This window comes from Panthera tigris, chromosome E3 (genome assembly GCF_018350195.1).
Source record: "Panthera tigris isolate Pti1 chromosome E3, P.tigris_Pti1_mat1.1, whole genome shotgun sequence".
In the NCBI taxonomy this organism is placed as follows: domain Eukaryota; kingdom Metazoa; phylum Chordata; class Mammalia; order Carnivora; family Felidae; genus Panthera; species Panthera tigris.
The window spans coordinates 1,288,932-1,301,892 of NC_056675.1; the positions used below are offsets into that span (position 1 = coordinate 1,288,932).

General features: G+C 71.6%; 1 protein-coding gene across 1 annotated transcript in view; it reads right to left on the bottom strand.

Annotated features, from left to right (window-relative positions):
- The window catches only part of INTS1 (integrator complex subunit 1), a 29,577-nt gene continuing 16,616 nt past the window's right edge, over positions 1–12,961 (bottom strand). Inside the window, exons 24-47 of the mRNA XM_042971588.1 lie at positions 12,792–12,959; positions 12,597–12,708; positions 11,540–11,701; positions 10,709–10,855; positions 10,270–10,368; positions 9,899–10,023; positions 8,990–9,244; positions 8,326–8,485; positions 7,923–8,063; positions 7,525–7,690; positions 7,283–7,406; positions 6,484–6,614; positions 5,884–5,971; positions 5,580–5,806; positions 5,366–5,489; positions 4,502–4,635; positions 3,946–4,138; positions 3,188–3,315; positions 2,740–2,852; positions 2,027–2,140; positions 1,047–1,117; positions 653–744; positions 392–501; positions 1–296 (exon numbers count right to left, since the gene is read on the bottom strand). Of these exons, the coding sequence (XP_042827522.1) occupies positions 181–296; positions 392–501; positions 653–744; positions 1,047–1,117; positions 2,027–2,140; positions 2,740–2,852; positions 3,188–3,315; positions 3,946–4,138; positions 4,502–4,635; positions 5,366–5,489; positions 5,580–5,806; positions 5,884–5,971; positions 6,484–6,614; positions 7,283–7,406; positions 7,525–7,690; positions 7,923–8,063; positions 8,326–8,485; positions 8,990–9,244; positions 9,899–10,023; positions 10,270–10,368; positions 10,709–10,855; positions 11,540–11,701; positions 12,597–12,708; positions 12,792–12,959 (3,300 nt within the window). The 3' untranslated portion in view covers positions 1–180. The remainder of the gene's footprint in view (positions 297–391; positions 502–652; positions 745–1,046; positions 1,118–2,026; positions 2,141–2,739; positions 2,853–3,187; positions 3,316–3,945; positions 4,139–4,501; positions 4,636–5,365; positions 5,490–5,579; positions 5,807–5,883; positions 5,972–6,483; positions 6,615–7,282; positions 7,407–7,524; positions 7,691–7,922; positions 8,064–8,325; positions 8,486–8,989; positions 9,245–9,898; positions 10,024–10,269; positions 10,369–10,708; positions 10,856–11,539; positions 11,702–12,596; positions 12,709–12,791; positions 12,960–12,961) is intronic.

Genomic DNA, 12,961 nt, shown 5'->3' on the forward strand with positions numbered 1-12,961 from the left:
TCAGGTAATTCACAACGTTTTATTTAAATCCAGCCCCTCTCCGAGGCTCGCCGGGGCGGCGGCATCCTCCTGTGCGGGGCCGTGGGCTCTGGACGCTGCCCCTGCCGGGCCCGGCGCTGGCTCGGCGCCCTCCCTGACCCGGAACCACCGGGCGGCCAGCAGACGGGCCCCCGCGCGGGCTCACATCACCGCCTCCATGTGCAGGATCCTCAGGGCCTCGGAGATCTGGACGCTGGTGTCCATCTGACCGTACATGCCCACCAGGAAGGCCCGGTGCAGCAACACGGCCGCGTGCTCTGTGGGCGGCACAGGACGGACGTCAGGGTCCCGACGGGCAGCGGGCTGTGGGAAGAAGAGCGCCCGCTTCCCCGTGGGCCGGGTCGGGACTCACCCTGGCAGAGGAGGGTGTATTCTGGCAGGTTCCTGAGGGCCGTCTGCACCACCTCAAAGTCCCGGCTGCCCAGGCAGTACATGAACGTGGGCAAGAAGTCCGCCGCGATGCTGCAAAGACACGCGCTCAGACAGACGCCTCCCCCCTGCGCCCAAGACCACCCTGGAGCCCGCGGCCAGGCCCCGGAGGGGTTAACTGGCCCCCGAGAGTCTGGCCCGGGGCTCCCTCGGCCAGCAGGGTCAGGGCAGGCCCGGGGCTCACCTGGGGTTGTTCTGGATGGAGCGCAGGGCCAGGCCGAAGGCCAGGTGGCGACACGGCTCCTCGGCAGAGCTCATCAGCCGCTGTAGACTGGTCTGCAGGGGTGGGGGCGTGACGGGAGCTCGGACCGCCAGTCCCCAGGCTCTCGGCCATCGGCCTCGGGACAGCGACAGCAGCGAGGGTCGGCAGGGGACCCTGCTCCCCAAGCCCCCACCCCCACGGCCTCGTAACACGAGGTGGGAAGCGTCGGCCAGCCGGCCATAGGTTCCCAGAGCGAGGCTGGGCTCCCCGCTCCCTGGGGGCACCTGGGGTAGGGCCAGGCTCACACCCGGGCTGCCCCCGTCCCCGCGGCGGCCCGCTTCTGACAGAAGGCTGACCGGGCCCTCCGCTCCCTCACCGAGAAAAAGCCCAGAATCTCCGGTCTCCGCCGAGACATCTCATCTATGTCGCTCAGAACTTCCAACAGATCTAAGGTGGGCAGAGGGAGCACGTGAGGGCCAGGCCTCGGCTGCTGGACCCGGGCCGGGACCTCTGTGTGCCCACGCAGCCCAGAGGCAGGAGCCCCAGCCCGCACCGTCCCCCATCCCGCCTGCCGGGCAGGGGCCGAGCAAGGACACCACCAGGACCCTGGCCGGTCCCCGGTCTGGTCTCCGCACAGGTTCCAACAGAGAGAGCTGTGGTGTTCCAGACGCGGTGCAGCCTATCGGAACGCTAGCACCAGTGCCCTCTGGAACCTTCCACACCACCCTTGGTGCCTGGTGAGCTTGGGAGGCCCCCAGCGCCTCGGGGTGAAGAGCACCCGGCTCCCAGTTCCCTCAGGCCAACGACCCCACGCTGTAGGCGCCGTTGACAAGGAAGCATCCAGAAGTACCGTGCCCCCGCCACCCCCGACCCTCGTCCGGCAGAGGGAGGAGGCCATGGATCTGCACTGGGACCGCCGTCCCCACTGCCCGTCGCCGGCCGTCCCGAGACACTCCTGCTGCCAGGTGGCGGCCAGCCCCTCACACCCCGCTCTGCTCCGGTCGGCTGATGCCCAGACACACACCCGCCCCACAGCGTGCCCGGGAGCCCGAGCCGCTGCGGCCGCCCAGCCCCTCTGCTCCCCGCCGGCCCGTCAGGCCTGCCCCCCGCGGGTGCCGCTCGGCTCCGGGGTCCCCGCTCTCCACCGCGTCCGCAGCCTGTGAGGCCGCCGGCAGGGGGGCCCATCCCTGCCTCAAGCCCCTGAGGAAAGAGCCCGGCTCCCTCCTCCGGCAAGGACCCCGCGCCTCTGGATAGCCGGGTGTCCCATCAGACCCAGGGCACCACGGGGCCACGATGGGTGCCCCCTGCCCGCCACAGGGCCGCCCCGGTCTGCAGGAGCCAGGCTCCCAAACTCACCCTCCACGGCCTGGCCCCGGGAGAGCCTCTTCATGTAGGGAGCCATCTCCGCTGCGGTCAGAGGGGTGGAGAGCGACACGCTGACCAGGGGCAGGGAGCCGGCCGAGCTCTCATCTGGAAGCCGGGAAGTCGGTGCCTTCAGGCCGGAAACAGAGCCACCCGGGCCGGGAGCACCCACCCGCCTGGAGGCGAGGCCTGCCGGCGCTCATCGCCATGGCTCCGGACCCTGTGCGTAAGCGGGGCCGTCCCTACCAAGCACCCGCGGAATCCCACGGGAGGGTGGAGGCTGCAGCCGCTGCCCCGGGGTGAGCACGCTGCCTGGGACACAGCGGGCACCCACTCAACGGGGGGGCGGCGAGCCCACTGGGAGCTGTCCGGGAGACGGCACTTTCCGGCCCGACCCGCCACCTGCCACACCCAGTGCGGGTTTTCTCTGCACCTGCCTGAGCGTGACCTCGAGGCTAGAGTGGCGACCCGCCCCGCCGCAGCCCCGGCACCCAGCGGGCGCCCAAAACAGGCATGCGCGGGCCCCACGGCAGAGGTCTCTACAAACTCCAGCAAAAGATTCGGCGGAATTGGGGGCAGCACGAGCGCTCGGAGCCCGGCGACGGACTCTGCCCGGGGCACGGGGCCCGCCCGCTCCCGCACAGCTGCCCCTGTACGCCCCGTAGCCCCAGCCCCTTCCCGGCAGCGCCCCTGCGGGGCCCACTCACCCTCGCCCTCCTCGTCCAGGCCCCGGTCGGCTCTGCCGTCCCTACTGGGCAGGCTCAGCCCTGCGAGGAGGGACTTGAGAGCCACCAGATCGCTGCTGTCGAAGGACAGGTCGCTGGGGAGGACACAGGTTCTCCGTGAGGAAGACGCCACAGGGGCGGGATGGGCGGGTGTGGGAGGAGGCAAGGAGCTTCCGGGAGCGGGTTCAGAACAGAAGTGGGACTCGGCCCGAGCCCTCACCCCCCACCCCCCACCCCCTCCCCACACCGGGCTCCAACCCTCAGGCAGCGTCCATTCCCGGCCACCACCCTGCCTCAGGGACCCCCCCCCCGTGCCCCCGCCCCGACCCGAGCACTGACTGCCCTCCCACAGCCTTCCCTCCGGCTGGGCTGGACCCTCACCTGCCGGAGCCTGTGCAAGCTGGACACACACACACACACACACACTCACTGCAGCGCGTCCGCGTGTTTCTGCAGGAAGGACACGGCCGCCGGGGCGTTGCAGGTCACGTACTTGTGGGTGAAGTGCACGAACTTGTGGATGAAGGGCGCCAGGTGGCGGGACGACTTTCTGTAGCTCTGCAAAGCGGAAGCCGGGTGCTCACAGCTGCGGCGCCCCCACCCTGCCCGCCACACCTGCCCTGGAGGCCTCAGGACGGACCCCCAGACGCCAGCAACGCCACCGCCTGCCGGCCGCCACGCTAAAGTCTCCAAAACGGCCTTGCCGTTCGTGAACTGCCAGCGTGGACAGGCAGACGGCTAGCTGGAGCGTGAAAGCAGATGGACGACAGACCCCAGCAAGGCAGCAAGGCCGCAGAGAGGGCTGTGCTGAGCCCCGGCTGCAGAACACGAGCTGTGTCCCCAGGCGCACGAGAAGCAGGGAGCTGGTGCCCAGGGTGGGGGGCAGAAACCACCGGGTAGGGGGCCTGGCCCTGCCCTTGCTGCGGTGGTGCGGGCCAGCCCTGCCCTCCCACAGGCCCCAGGAGCCCTCACCCGACAGCCTCAGGCGGAAGAGGACGGAGGCAGGTCAGGCCTGGCCAGGCTGTGAGGGCAGAAGCGGGCGGAGGGTGGTGGGAGCCGTGGGGGTGCCAGTGGGCAGAGGAGGAACAAGGGCACACGGGCCTGGCCCGGGGGAGCCCCACCGCCCCGGGGGGGAGCCCCACCGCCCGGCGGTGAGAGGCAGGGGGCCCAAGCTGGCGGCAGACCCACCAGAAGCAGGCGGACGAAGGAGCGCAGACAGTCCCACAGCGCCCCCTGGTGCTCGCTCTGGAACACCTGCGGCTGCAGCAGCTCCAGGACCCCCAGCACGTGCAGGAAGAAGGTCAGGTGGTTCTGCTGCCGGAACTCCTGGAAGTTGAGGTGGGTGCGGCCGTGCAGGAGCGCGGCGATCATGGGCAGGTGCCTGGGGGCGACGAAGGGTGCTCGTGGGTGGCCGCTCGACCCCACAGGAAACCCGCCCGTCCGTCGGTGGCCTGGGCCACACCCGGGCCCACCCCTAACAAGCTCCGGGGCACGCCCTGACCGTCCCACTGGGTTCTAGGTCTACGAGGTGCCGTGTGTCCTGACCCGGCCTCTGGGGCTGTGCCCGGGCCCTCCCAGCTCAGACTCGGCTCGGTCAGGAAGAAGCCAACGGCCGCCACTGGGCCACGAGGCCCGGCAGCTTCCAGATGCAGAGCCCGCTCTTAAACCACCCGAGCGCAGGCAGGACGCGAGGAGCCACCAGACGCCCTGCCGGGGCCCCCAGAGCGCAGCGGGGCGCCCGTACCTGAGCAGCAGGATGGGGTGGGCCACGGCCAGCTTCCGGCAGGCCATGTTAGCGTCGGCCACCCTGTTCTCTGACGACCTTGAGTCGCTGGTGTCTGCCAGGAGGGTGATGACGCGGTGGATGAGGCCGTCCAGCTGAGGGGATGGCGGGGTGAGGGCCAGGGGCCACCCGCAGAAGGCCCACACCCGGCCCCGGCCACGCAGCGGACCCGGGAAAGCTGTCCCCCTGTGCTTTCTGGGGCCACGTCAAACAGGCCGGAGCCAAAGCTTCCAGACAGCCTCGCACACGGAATTCAGTCACCCTCCACGTAAGACAGACACCCTCGGCTAAACGCCAAAGTGGTACGTTGAGATAAAAAAGCAACACGGTGCGTAAAACACGATCTCAACTCTGCAAAGCGACACGTACGAAAAAGCGAACGCAACAGGGTTAGAAAGAACCAATTTCCCTACGTTGTGCTGAAAACAGGGAAGGTGACAGATCCCACCACGGAGGCAGGGGCGGGAGGCCTCCCGGATGCCTGGGCCCCGGCCCCGTATCTGCCCAAGGCAGCGGAGGCAAGCACCGCACACGGGCCGTGCCGCGTGACGGTCCCCGGGCCCACGGTGGGCGGGGGGCATGAGCGGGCGGGTCCGGCCACGCGGCGGACGACCCCACGGCCAAGGAAGGAGCGAGCCATCCGCGCACGCCCAGCACACCCGCTTCTCGGGACCACGCGGAGTGCAAGGTGGCCCACGAGCAGCGTGCGTCGCCGCTCCACGGACAGAGGCTCCGGGGAGGGTCTCCGGGGGCCCGAAGGAGCGTCCCGCTCGAGGCAGGCTTTCAGCACTCACCGCCGCCGGGGCTCGCCCCCGCCCCGCTCACCTTGCAGGTGCTGCTGCCCGTGGCGCCTCCACTGTGCAGCAGGGCCTCGGGCACGGGCGCCCGCAGCTCTGGCCACTGCAGGTACAGCTGCACCAGCAGGTCCCGGCAGCGCCTGCCCGGCACGCTGTAAGAGACCGAGGCGCGGCTGCTGGGCGCACGGGGCTCCGCGGGCGGCAGCCTCGGGGGCCGCGGCCGGGGAGGGGGGCCCGCTCACCTGTCGCCCCACTGCTGGATGCAGCCGGTCAGGTGCGCCGTCACCGTCCTGATGCTCGCGTCGTCCCCGCGACAGCAGCGGAGCAACAGGGGCAGCCGGGCCTGGAGCAGACTGCAGGCGGCGGCGTCCCCGTCCTGGCTTCTGGCCTCCGCCTCCGCCAGGATCAGCTCCGCCAGGCCGACGAGTTCCGGCGCCCGGACCCGCAGCGCCAGCTCCTCCCGCCGCTTCTGCAACCGGCGACCGCCCGTCAGCGCCAGGCCGGAGCGGAGGCGCTGGCGCGGGCCCCGCCCCACCCGACACCTGCCTGAGGGGTGCGCTGGTCCCTTCCCTGCCAGATCCGCGGCACGTGGATGCAGGCCCACAGGAAGTCCAGCGACGCCGAAGGGTCGAACCTGCAAGGGCGCAGCAGCTCTGGCTCGGTTTCCAGGCGCAGAACGCAAGCCACCGTCGCGACAAGAGAACGAAGGGCAGGACGTGACCGGCGGTGGAAGCTGTGCACCACGGACGTCTCTCCCGATGAGCTCTCTAGGTAAGGGCCACCCCGCCTCACCTGACCTCCCCGCATCTCACACCAGCGAAACCAACGGCCCTGGCCACCCCCGGCACCCGGAACCCCTGCGCGTGGCGTGGACGGACACCCTCCGAGGAGAGGACGTTCTGTCTGTTGGCCGTCTGCCCTGCTGGACGCCCGGGGCAGGGAAACTTGGACAGCGGGGGGAGGGTGTCTGTATCCCGAGGGTGGTGAGACCCACCGCAGGGCCCCCTTCCGGGTAAGAGCCCCAGGCACCCAAAGAAGCCAGGCGGGGTGGGGAGCACGGGATCAGACGTCCAGAGGCCCCTCAATGCCGCCCCCACGCTGCCTGGCCCTCAGGGGAGGGCGGGGGGGGAGGGGGGGCACGCACACCTCTGCTCCCGGTTCTTGCCCAGCAGGATACGGATACACTGGTGCAACGTGGACCAGCTGGACTGGTGGGTGAGGAGGGCGAGCAGGTAGGGTCGGAAAGACGGCACCTGGGGGCCCGGATGACCTTTGCCCTGCGGAGGAAGGACACCTGGGCTGACCGGCCAGGCGTCGTCTGCCGAGTAGGGTCAGCAGACGACGCCCCACTCGAGCCGCCGGGAAGCAGAGGGAGGAGGCCGTTCCCAGCGAGACCCGGAGCCCCCGCCTGGGAGGCAGTCCCGGCCACGTGGGGTCCGGCCGGAGTCGCCACAGCCAGAACACGTGCTGGCCCGGACCAGCTTCCTGGGGACGGTGAGCGCGAACGGGAACGGCAAAGCCCAAATCCCCATCTCCTGCTCCCGAACCTCAGAAGCTGGTCCAGAGACCGCCACGGGCCGCAGGAGCACCTCGGGAGGCTCGGGGACGGAGGAGGGGGTGATCACCGCTGAGACTCCCCGCCCCCGCCCCGCAAGGCCCCACAGCCTCCTTGGGGACCCATCCCGGGCGGGCGGCCGGGCTCCGCTCTCCATGGGGCTCGCCAGCGGTGCCTCCCGTCCCTGCACGAGGCCCGGGGCCACGCGCTGCCGGTCCCACTCTGGCCTGCCCGCCCCAGCAACCCGACCTGACCGCCGCAGTCACCGCTCACGGGGGACGGGGCACCCCCCCGACCCCTGGCCGACGAGGGTCAGGCCTGGGCCTCCGCCGGGACCGAGGGAAAGCCGGCCCGTGCGGGGGCTGGCCCGGGTCCGTGCGCAGAGCCCACCTGGCTCCGGGAGAACAGCAGCCTCTGCTGTAGGTCGGGACAACTGCTGATCACCTCAGGGTCCAGCAGCTCCAGCCAGTCGACCAGGAGCCCGGAGCAGGGTCCCAGCCGCACGGTCTCCGGGCTGAAGGGAATGCGGGGCCGGGTCAGAGACGGCCGGCCTGGGGCGGGGGTGGGGGGAGGTGGGGAGAGGTGGGGGGCGGCGCGGGCAGGCCACAGCCCTCCCAGCGCCCCCAGCCCACCTGCAGCTGTCGGCCTCGGGCTCCCCCGGGGCCGGGGGCTCCTTCTCCTGCAGCAGCAGGGAGCTCAGCACGGCCACGGGCCTCCAGGTCGGGGACGCGGTGGCAAAGAGGGCAGCCAGCAGCTCCTCCAGGTGGGGCGACCCCGCCTCAATCAGGCCCCGGAGGACTGCGGGGGAAAAGAGCACGTTCCGCGTCACTGCAGCTCCGGGGACGGGCACCGGCGGGCCCCGGGCCACCTGACTCTGGGACAGACAGGCCAGGGCTATTGGGCCAGGGGAGGAGCCTTCCGGCAGACCGCCGTTCCTGGCCACAGGCCCCATTTTGGGGGCACCTAGGAGAGGGACCTCTGGGCTCGGCAGCCAGGCTGGGGGTCCTCATGGCGCCCGGCCCCGAGTTACCTTTGCCGACAAGCTCGGGCTCCACACCACACTTCTCGCCCGACCTGAGGGTGGCGACCACGGCCCGGACAGTAGAATTGACCACCTCCGAGTCCCCGCGGAACGCCAAGGCCTCGGCGAGGCGCAGGAGCCCGCTCCGTGCTGCAGGGAAGCGCGCGTGTGACCCGGGGTCTGGCGCGGGCCCCCGTCCCCGATCCCCAGCCTGCCCGCCTCCCCGGCTCCCCCCCCCACTTCCCGCTAAGGCTCCCGCTTTGTTCCCCACAGCCCCAGTCTTCCAATCCCTGGGCCACGTCCACCCTGACGCCCACGCAGGGCCCACACAGCCCAACGGCTGACACCCCCAAACGGACTGGGCCCTCCCCACTGCCCCCCGGGGGAGGGGCAGCAAGCCCGAGGCCCTCACCATCGCTGATCCTGCGGCGGGCCGAGTACTGGGCGGCGAACAGCTTGAGCTGGGCCTGCAGGGGTCCGCCCTCCCCGGCGGGGCCGTCCAGCCACTGCAGCATCTGCACGAGCACTTTGAGGAAGAGCGACGAGAAGCCGGTGTCCTGCGGCACACGGCGCTGTGTGGGGGGGGGGGGGACCCGCAGCTCAGAGGCGGGACCTCCGACCCTTCCAAACCGCACAGCCGGCGAGCCATTCTCCCGTCTGCAACCGGCCCGGCTGCGGCTCGGGGAGGAAGAGGAAACGCCCCACGGGCGCACACACGAGTGACAGCACGCGTGGACGCGGGCAGATGAGCAAGTTCGGCAGGGTCACCGAGTCGGGGTGACAGACGCGGACCGGTAACACCCCCCCCCCGGCTTACTGGGGCGCCTCCCCGAACAGACGTGGGGCTCTACGCCCGGCTCTGCAGCTGCCAGCTCCCTCCCTGCCCTGGGAAGCCGAGGACGAAGGCCCGCACAGGGACAGCGTGAGGGCAGCCGGTGGGCAAGGCCGGGGCCAGCTCTGCGGAAGGCCCGGGACTCAGGGTGGACTCAAGGCCGAGGCCCCGGGCCCTGGAACGCGTGCAGCAACCCTCCCGCGTGACTCCCCGCGGGCCAGGCCTCTGCCGCACACGCGCCCACCTGGTACTGGGAGATCTGGCGCAGCAGAGGGCAGGCGAGGAAGTGGTTCCGGTGCATGGACATCACCAGGGCCCCGCCGTGCGGGGAGCCGAGCAGGGTGGCGACGGCCTGCAGGAGGCGCACCGTGACGCCGGACAGCTCGGGGCTCCCCTGGCGGAGTTGTGCCAGCTCCTGGCCCAGGGCCTGCTGCAGCGCGAGGGCGACGGGGCGGGCGCTGGAGCTCTGCCACCGCGGGCCCGGGCTCAGCGGGAAGATCTGGACAGAGGGAAGGCGGGAGCGTCAGGGCAGGCCGGTGGGGGAGAGCGGAAGCAGCCGGCTCGAGAGCGCGAATGCGCGTGCCTGCGCGCGCAGGAAGACGCGAGCCTTCCGCAGGAACGTCGCCATGCGGGGAGGCGAGAACACGGCACGGAGGCCCCGGGCTTGCGGGGCTCGCCGTGCACACACGTGTCCGCAACGGGGAAAGCCCTGGGGGCAGGAAGTACGACGGCGGCGGCGGCCAGGGAGCGAGCGCTCCCAGGACCGTTCCGAGCACAGACGACGGTGCGCGGCCCTGGAGAGGCGTCCGCTCTGGTGGGCGAAATCGCACAGCACGAGCGATGCCCACGCGCAGCACGGCAAGGCGGCCCTCAGAGCTCGGACCCCCGGAGCCAGTCTCAAGTGGAACACGCCAGATAACCCGCCTGAGGTAGGTTTTCCAGCTCCGTTCCGGCCGGGAAGCCAAGCGGCTGGGCTAGGGTCGTCTAGCGTCGGGGAGGGAGGCGCGGCTCTGACCCAGGCGGCTGGCTCCGGGGAGCCCTCCCCATCTGGGTGTGGGCTCTGGGGTAGCGGCCCTCTCTCCGGGCGGGAGGAAGGACTGGGCAGCCCGGGGCGCCCCGCTTCTGGAGAGACCGTCCCAGGCGGTGGCGGTACCTGCAGGACTGTGCTGGCCAAGTCGTCCTCGGGGCCGAGCACCCGCACCTGGGTCACAGCCCGGGTCCGCCCCTGGCCCGAAGGCTGCTCCGGGCTGCTTTTGGGTTTCGGTGCCTCGGCGCTGTCTGCGCGGAAAGGGGAAGGGGCTTCAGCGGATGACTCTTCCCAGCTGGCGTCCAGCGCGGGCCCGGCACCCGAGAGCAGGCCCTGCGGAGGGGCCCTCGCCCCCCACATCCCCTGCGCCCCCCGCCTCACTCAGGCCTGCGGAGGCCCGGGAGGAGCAGGGCCTTCAGGCGGGATGTCGGATACCCGCCCGGGACGAGCCTGCCCCGGGTCCGCGTGCTGGGGTGTGGGTCGGGGTCGGGCAGTACCTCGTCGGGGAGGCAGGGAGGCCGTGAGCAGGGAATGGAAGGTCTGGCCTCCGGACGCTCCTCTCTCGTGCTGAACCTCCACCAGGTGAGCCATGTAATCTGGGAGCCAGCAGCCAGGTTACGTCCCCGCGCCCGCGGGAGCAAGCGCCTCCCCCGGCCCAACACCCCGGCTTCCCGAGGCCCGAGCTTCCCAGAGCTGAGCCGCGGGACGTTTCACGAAGGGCCTGCTGGGGCCGAGTGCACCCCGCAGCGTCTCCCGCCTCCAACCCCGGCAGGCGCTGTCACCCGGGCCCTGCTGGGACAGGGCGACTGGGCTCCAGGCCGGACCTCCTGCCGGGAGTGCCGCCCCGCCCCGGAGCCGCCCCCTAATGCTCGGCCGGGGTGTGTCGCACACGGTGTTGGCTGGGGGGGGGGGGGGGGGGGGGTCCCTGGCTCTCACTCTTGTCCATGATGTTCTGCTCTAGCGTCTGGGGGTCGTGGGCCACCGCCTGGTCCAGGTACTGGAGCAGCTTGCTCATGCTGGACACAGGGATGCCGAAGGACTGCACGAACAGCAGCAGCTGCTGGGGCTCCAGGTCCTGCAAGGCTGAGAGGGACGCTCGCTCGGTGCCCCTCCTGCTCGGCACCCCGGCCCGCGGGGTCTTTCCTGAAGCCCCAGCCTCTCCCCACGAGGAGGCTCACCACCGGCTTCCGCAGCTCGCCACCCGGGGCACTGTGCCGGCCCTGCGCCCCCTCCCCTCACCCCTGAGCCCTCTGGAACCATCCTTGGCTCCCTGCGGCTCCTTACAGCGTGTCCTTCCCTGCGCGTCAACGACTCGCCCCGCTACGCACTGAACCGCCTCCCAGGCTGCCCTCCACCTGCCCGGCGCTCCCTGCCAGACGCCGCGCTGGCCTTGTCTGTGGCCTCGTCTGGGAACAGCCTCTGGCAGGCCGCCCAGCCCCCACATCCTTCCAGAGCCAGCGCAGAGAACCCGGCCCTTCCCGCTCCCCTCGAAACCCCCGGGCCGCTTTCCCTCTGTCCTCTGGCACCGCCTGCTTCCAGAGAGGCCCTTGGCCTCCCCGCCCGACTGTGAGGGGCTGGCGGCCAGGGGCAGCGTGGCGCCCGCCCCAAAGCCCAGCACAGCTCCAGCCACACCAGGAGCCCCGTGGGCACCTGCTGAGTGACGAACGCCCTGAGCCTCGGAGGCCAAGGCCTTCTCCCCGGCGCGCCACAGCGGGGGGCCGGGCCACCCCGGCGACAGACCCCCGGGCCCGGCCGGCCCGCCCGTACCCGCGTCCACCAGGCGAGGAACCTCGGAGCGGATCATGCGCAGCTTGAGCCAGTCGGGCAGCAGCAGCGCCTCCTCCGACGTGTCCACCAGGAAGGCCGTGGGCAGAGGCTGCTTCTCCGGGAACCAGATGTCCAGCAGCGCCTGGAACTCGCCGTCCCCGGCTTCGGGAGAGACGACGTGGCGAGCAGCGTGACGGTTCGGCAGGGCCACCCCGAGCTCCGCGGTGAGACCCCTCCCCCCGCCCCCCGCCAGGGCGGGAGGCCAGGGCCGGAGGCCAGGGCCGGAAGAGCCCCAAGTGGGAACGGAGGCTGCGGAGGGACGGGAGGGGCGGCCTGCGCGCCGTGCCTGCCCCTCCTTGGTCTAACCCCACGATCTCCGCGACCCCGTTCCAGCTGAGGGCGCGGGCTGTACCACGAGGCCGGCCGGTCTGCCGCAGGGGGCTGTGTGAGACTCGGCCGGCGCTGTCCCTGGGCTCCCGCCCCCCTCCCGCCCCCAGGCCCCGCAGACGCCCCTGGACTGACAAAGGGCCAGCCTCCCTTCCTTGCCCAAGGCTCACACACTCCTGCCCTCCTGACAGGGGCCGCCTTCCCAGCAGAGCCCACACGGCACTGACCCCAGCAAGGGGCCCCGTCCCCGCCCTCCACGCCCACACGCGATGACGCGCCAGAACAGTCCGCGGAAGCTGGCCGGAACCGTGGGCTTCCCTGGCTGGGCCGCGAAGGCCTGGACACACAGACGGGCATCACGTCCTGATGACGCAAGGCCACGGGCCGGGGTGGCGAGGACGCGCCAGGGATCCGGGCTTCTTAATCCGAGGAGCTCGACGGCTCAGGAGACCTCCCGCCACGCGGGGGCTCCGGAGCGCTCTCCCCGAAACTCTGGGTCAGCGAGACGGTCCCGTCTTCTTCACCCTGCGGGGACCCCCGCCCAGAGCCCCCGGCGGGGGCAGCGGTGTTTCCCCCCACCTCTGCGCGACCCTGCCCGGCGGGGCTGGGGCTCAGGGGCACGAGGAGCAAGGCAGGGAGGCCGGGAGCCGCCCCCCCGCAGGCCACTCACCGCGGGGCGGCCCCAGCGTCAGGAGTATGACCATGGCGTGGACCACCAGGATGTGCATCGTGGCCGTCTCCCCGCCGGTCCAGCGCAGGAAGACCTGGTCCTGTGACTCCGACTGCAGGAGAGGAGGCGGCTGGCTGGGCGGAGGGGGGCCGTGGGGGGGGTGGGGGGGGCCGGGGAGGGGGCCGCCAGCCTTACCCAGCTGTACACCTCCTCCCCCTCCTTGCTCTTGCGCATGCGCCGCACGTAGCGGGAGAAGATGGAGAGCAGGGCCGCCAGCACGGCGTCCGACTCGGCGCTGCAGGAGCGCTTGGAGAACAGGTGGGACATGATGGTAGAGCGTTCCACGACCAGCCGCGCCACATCCT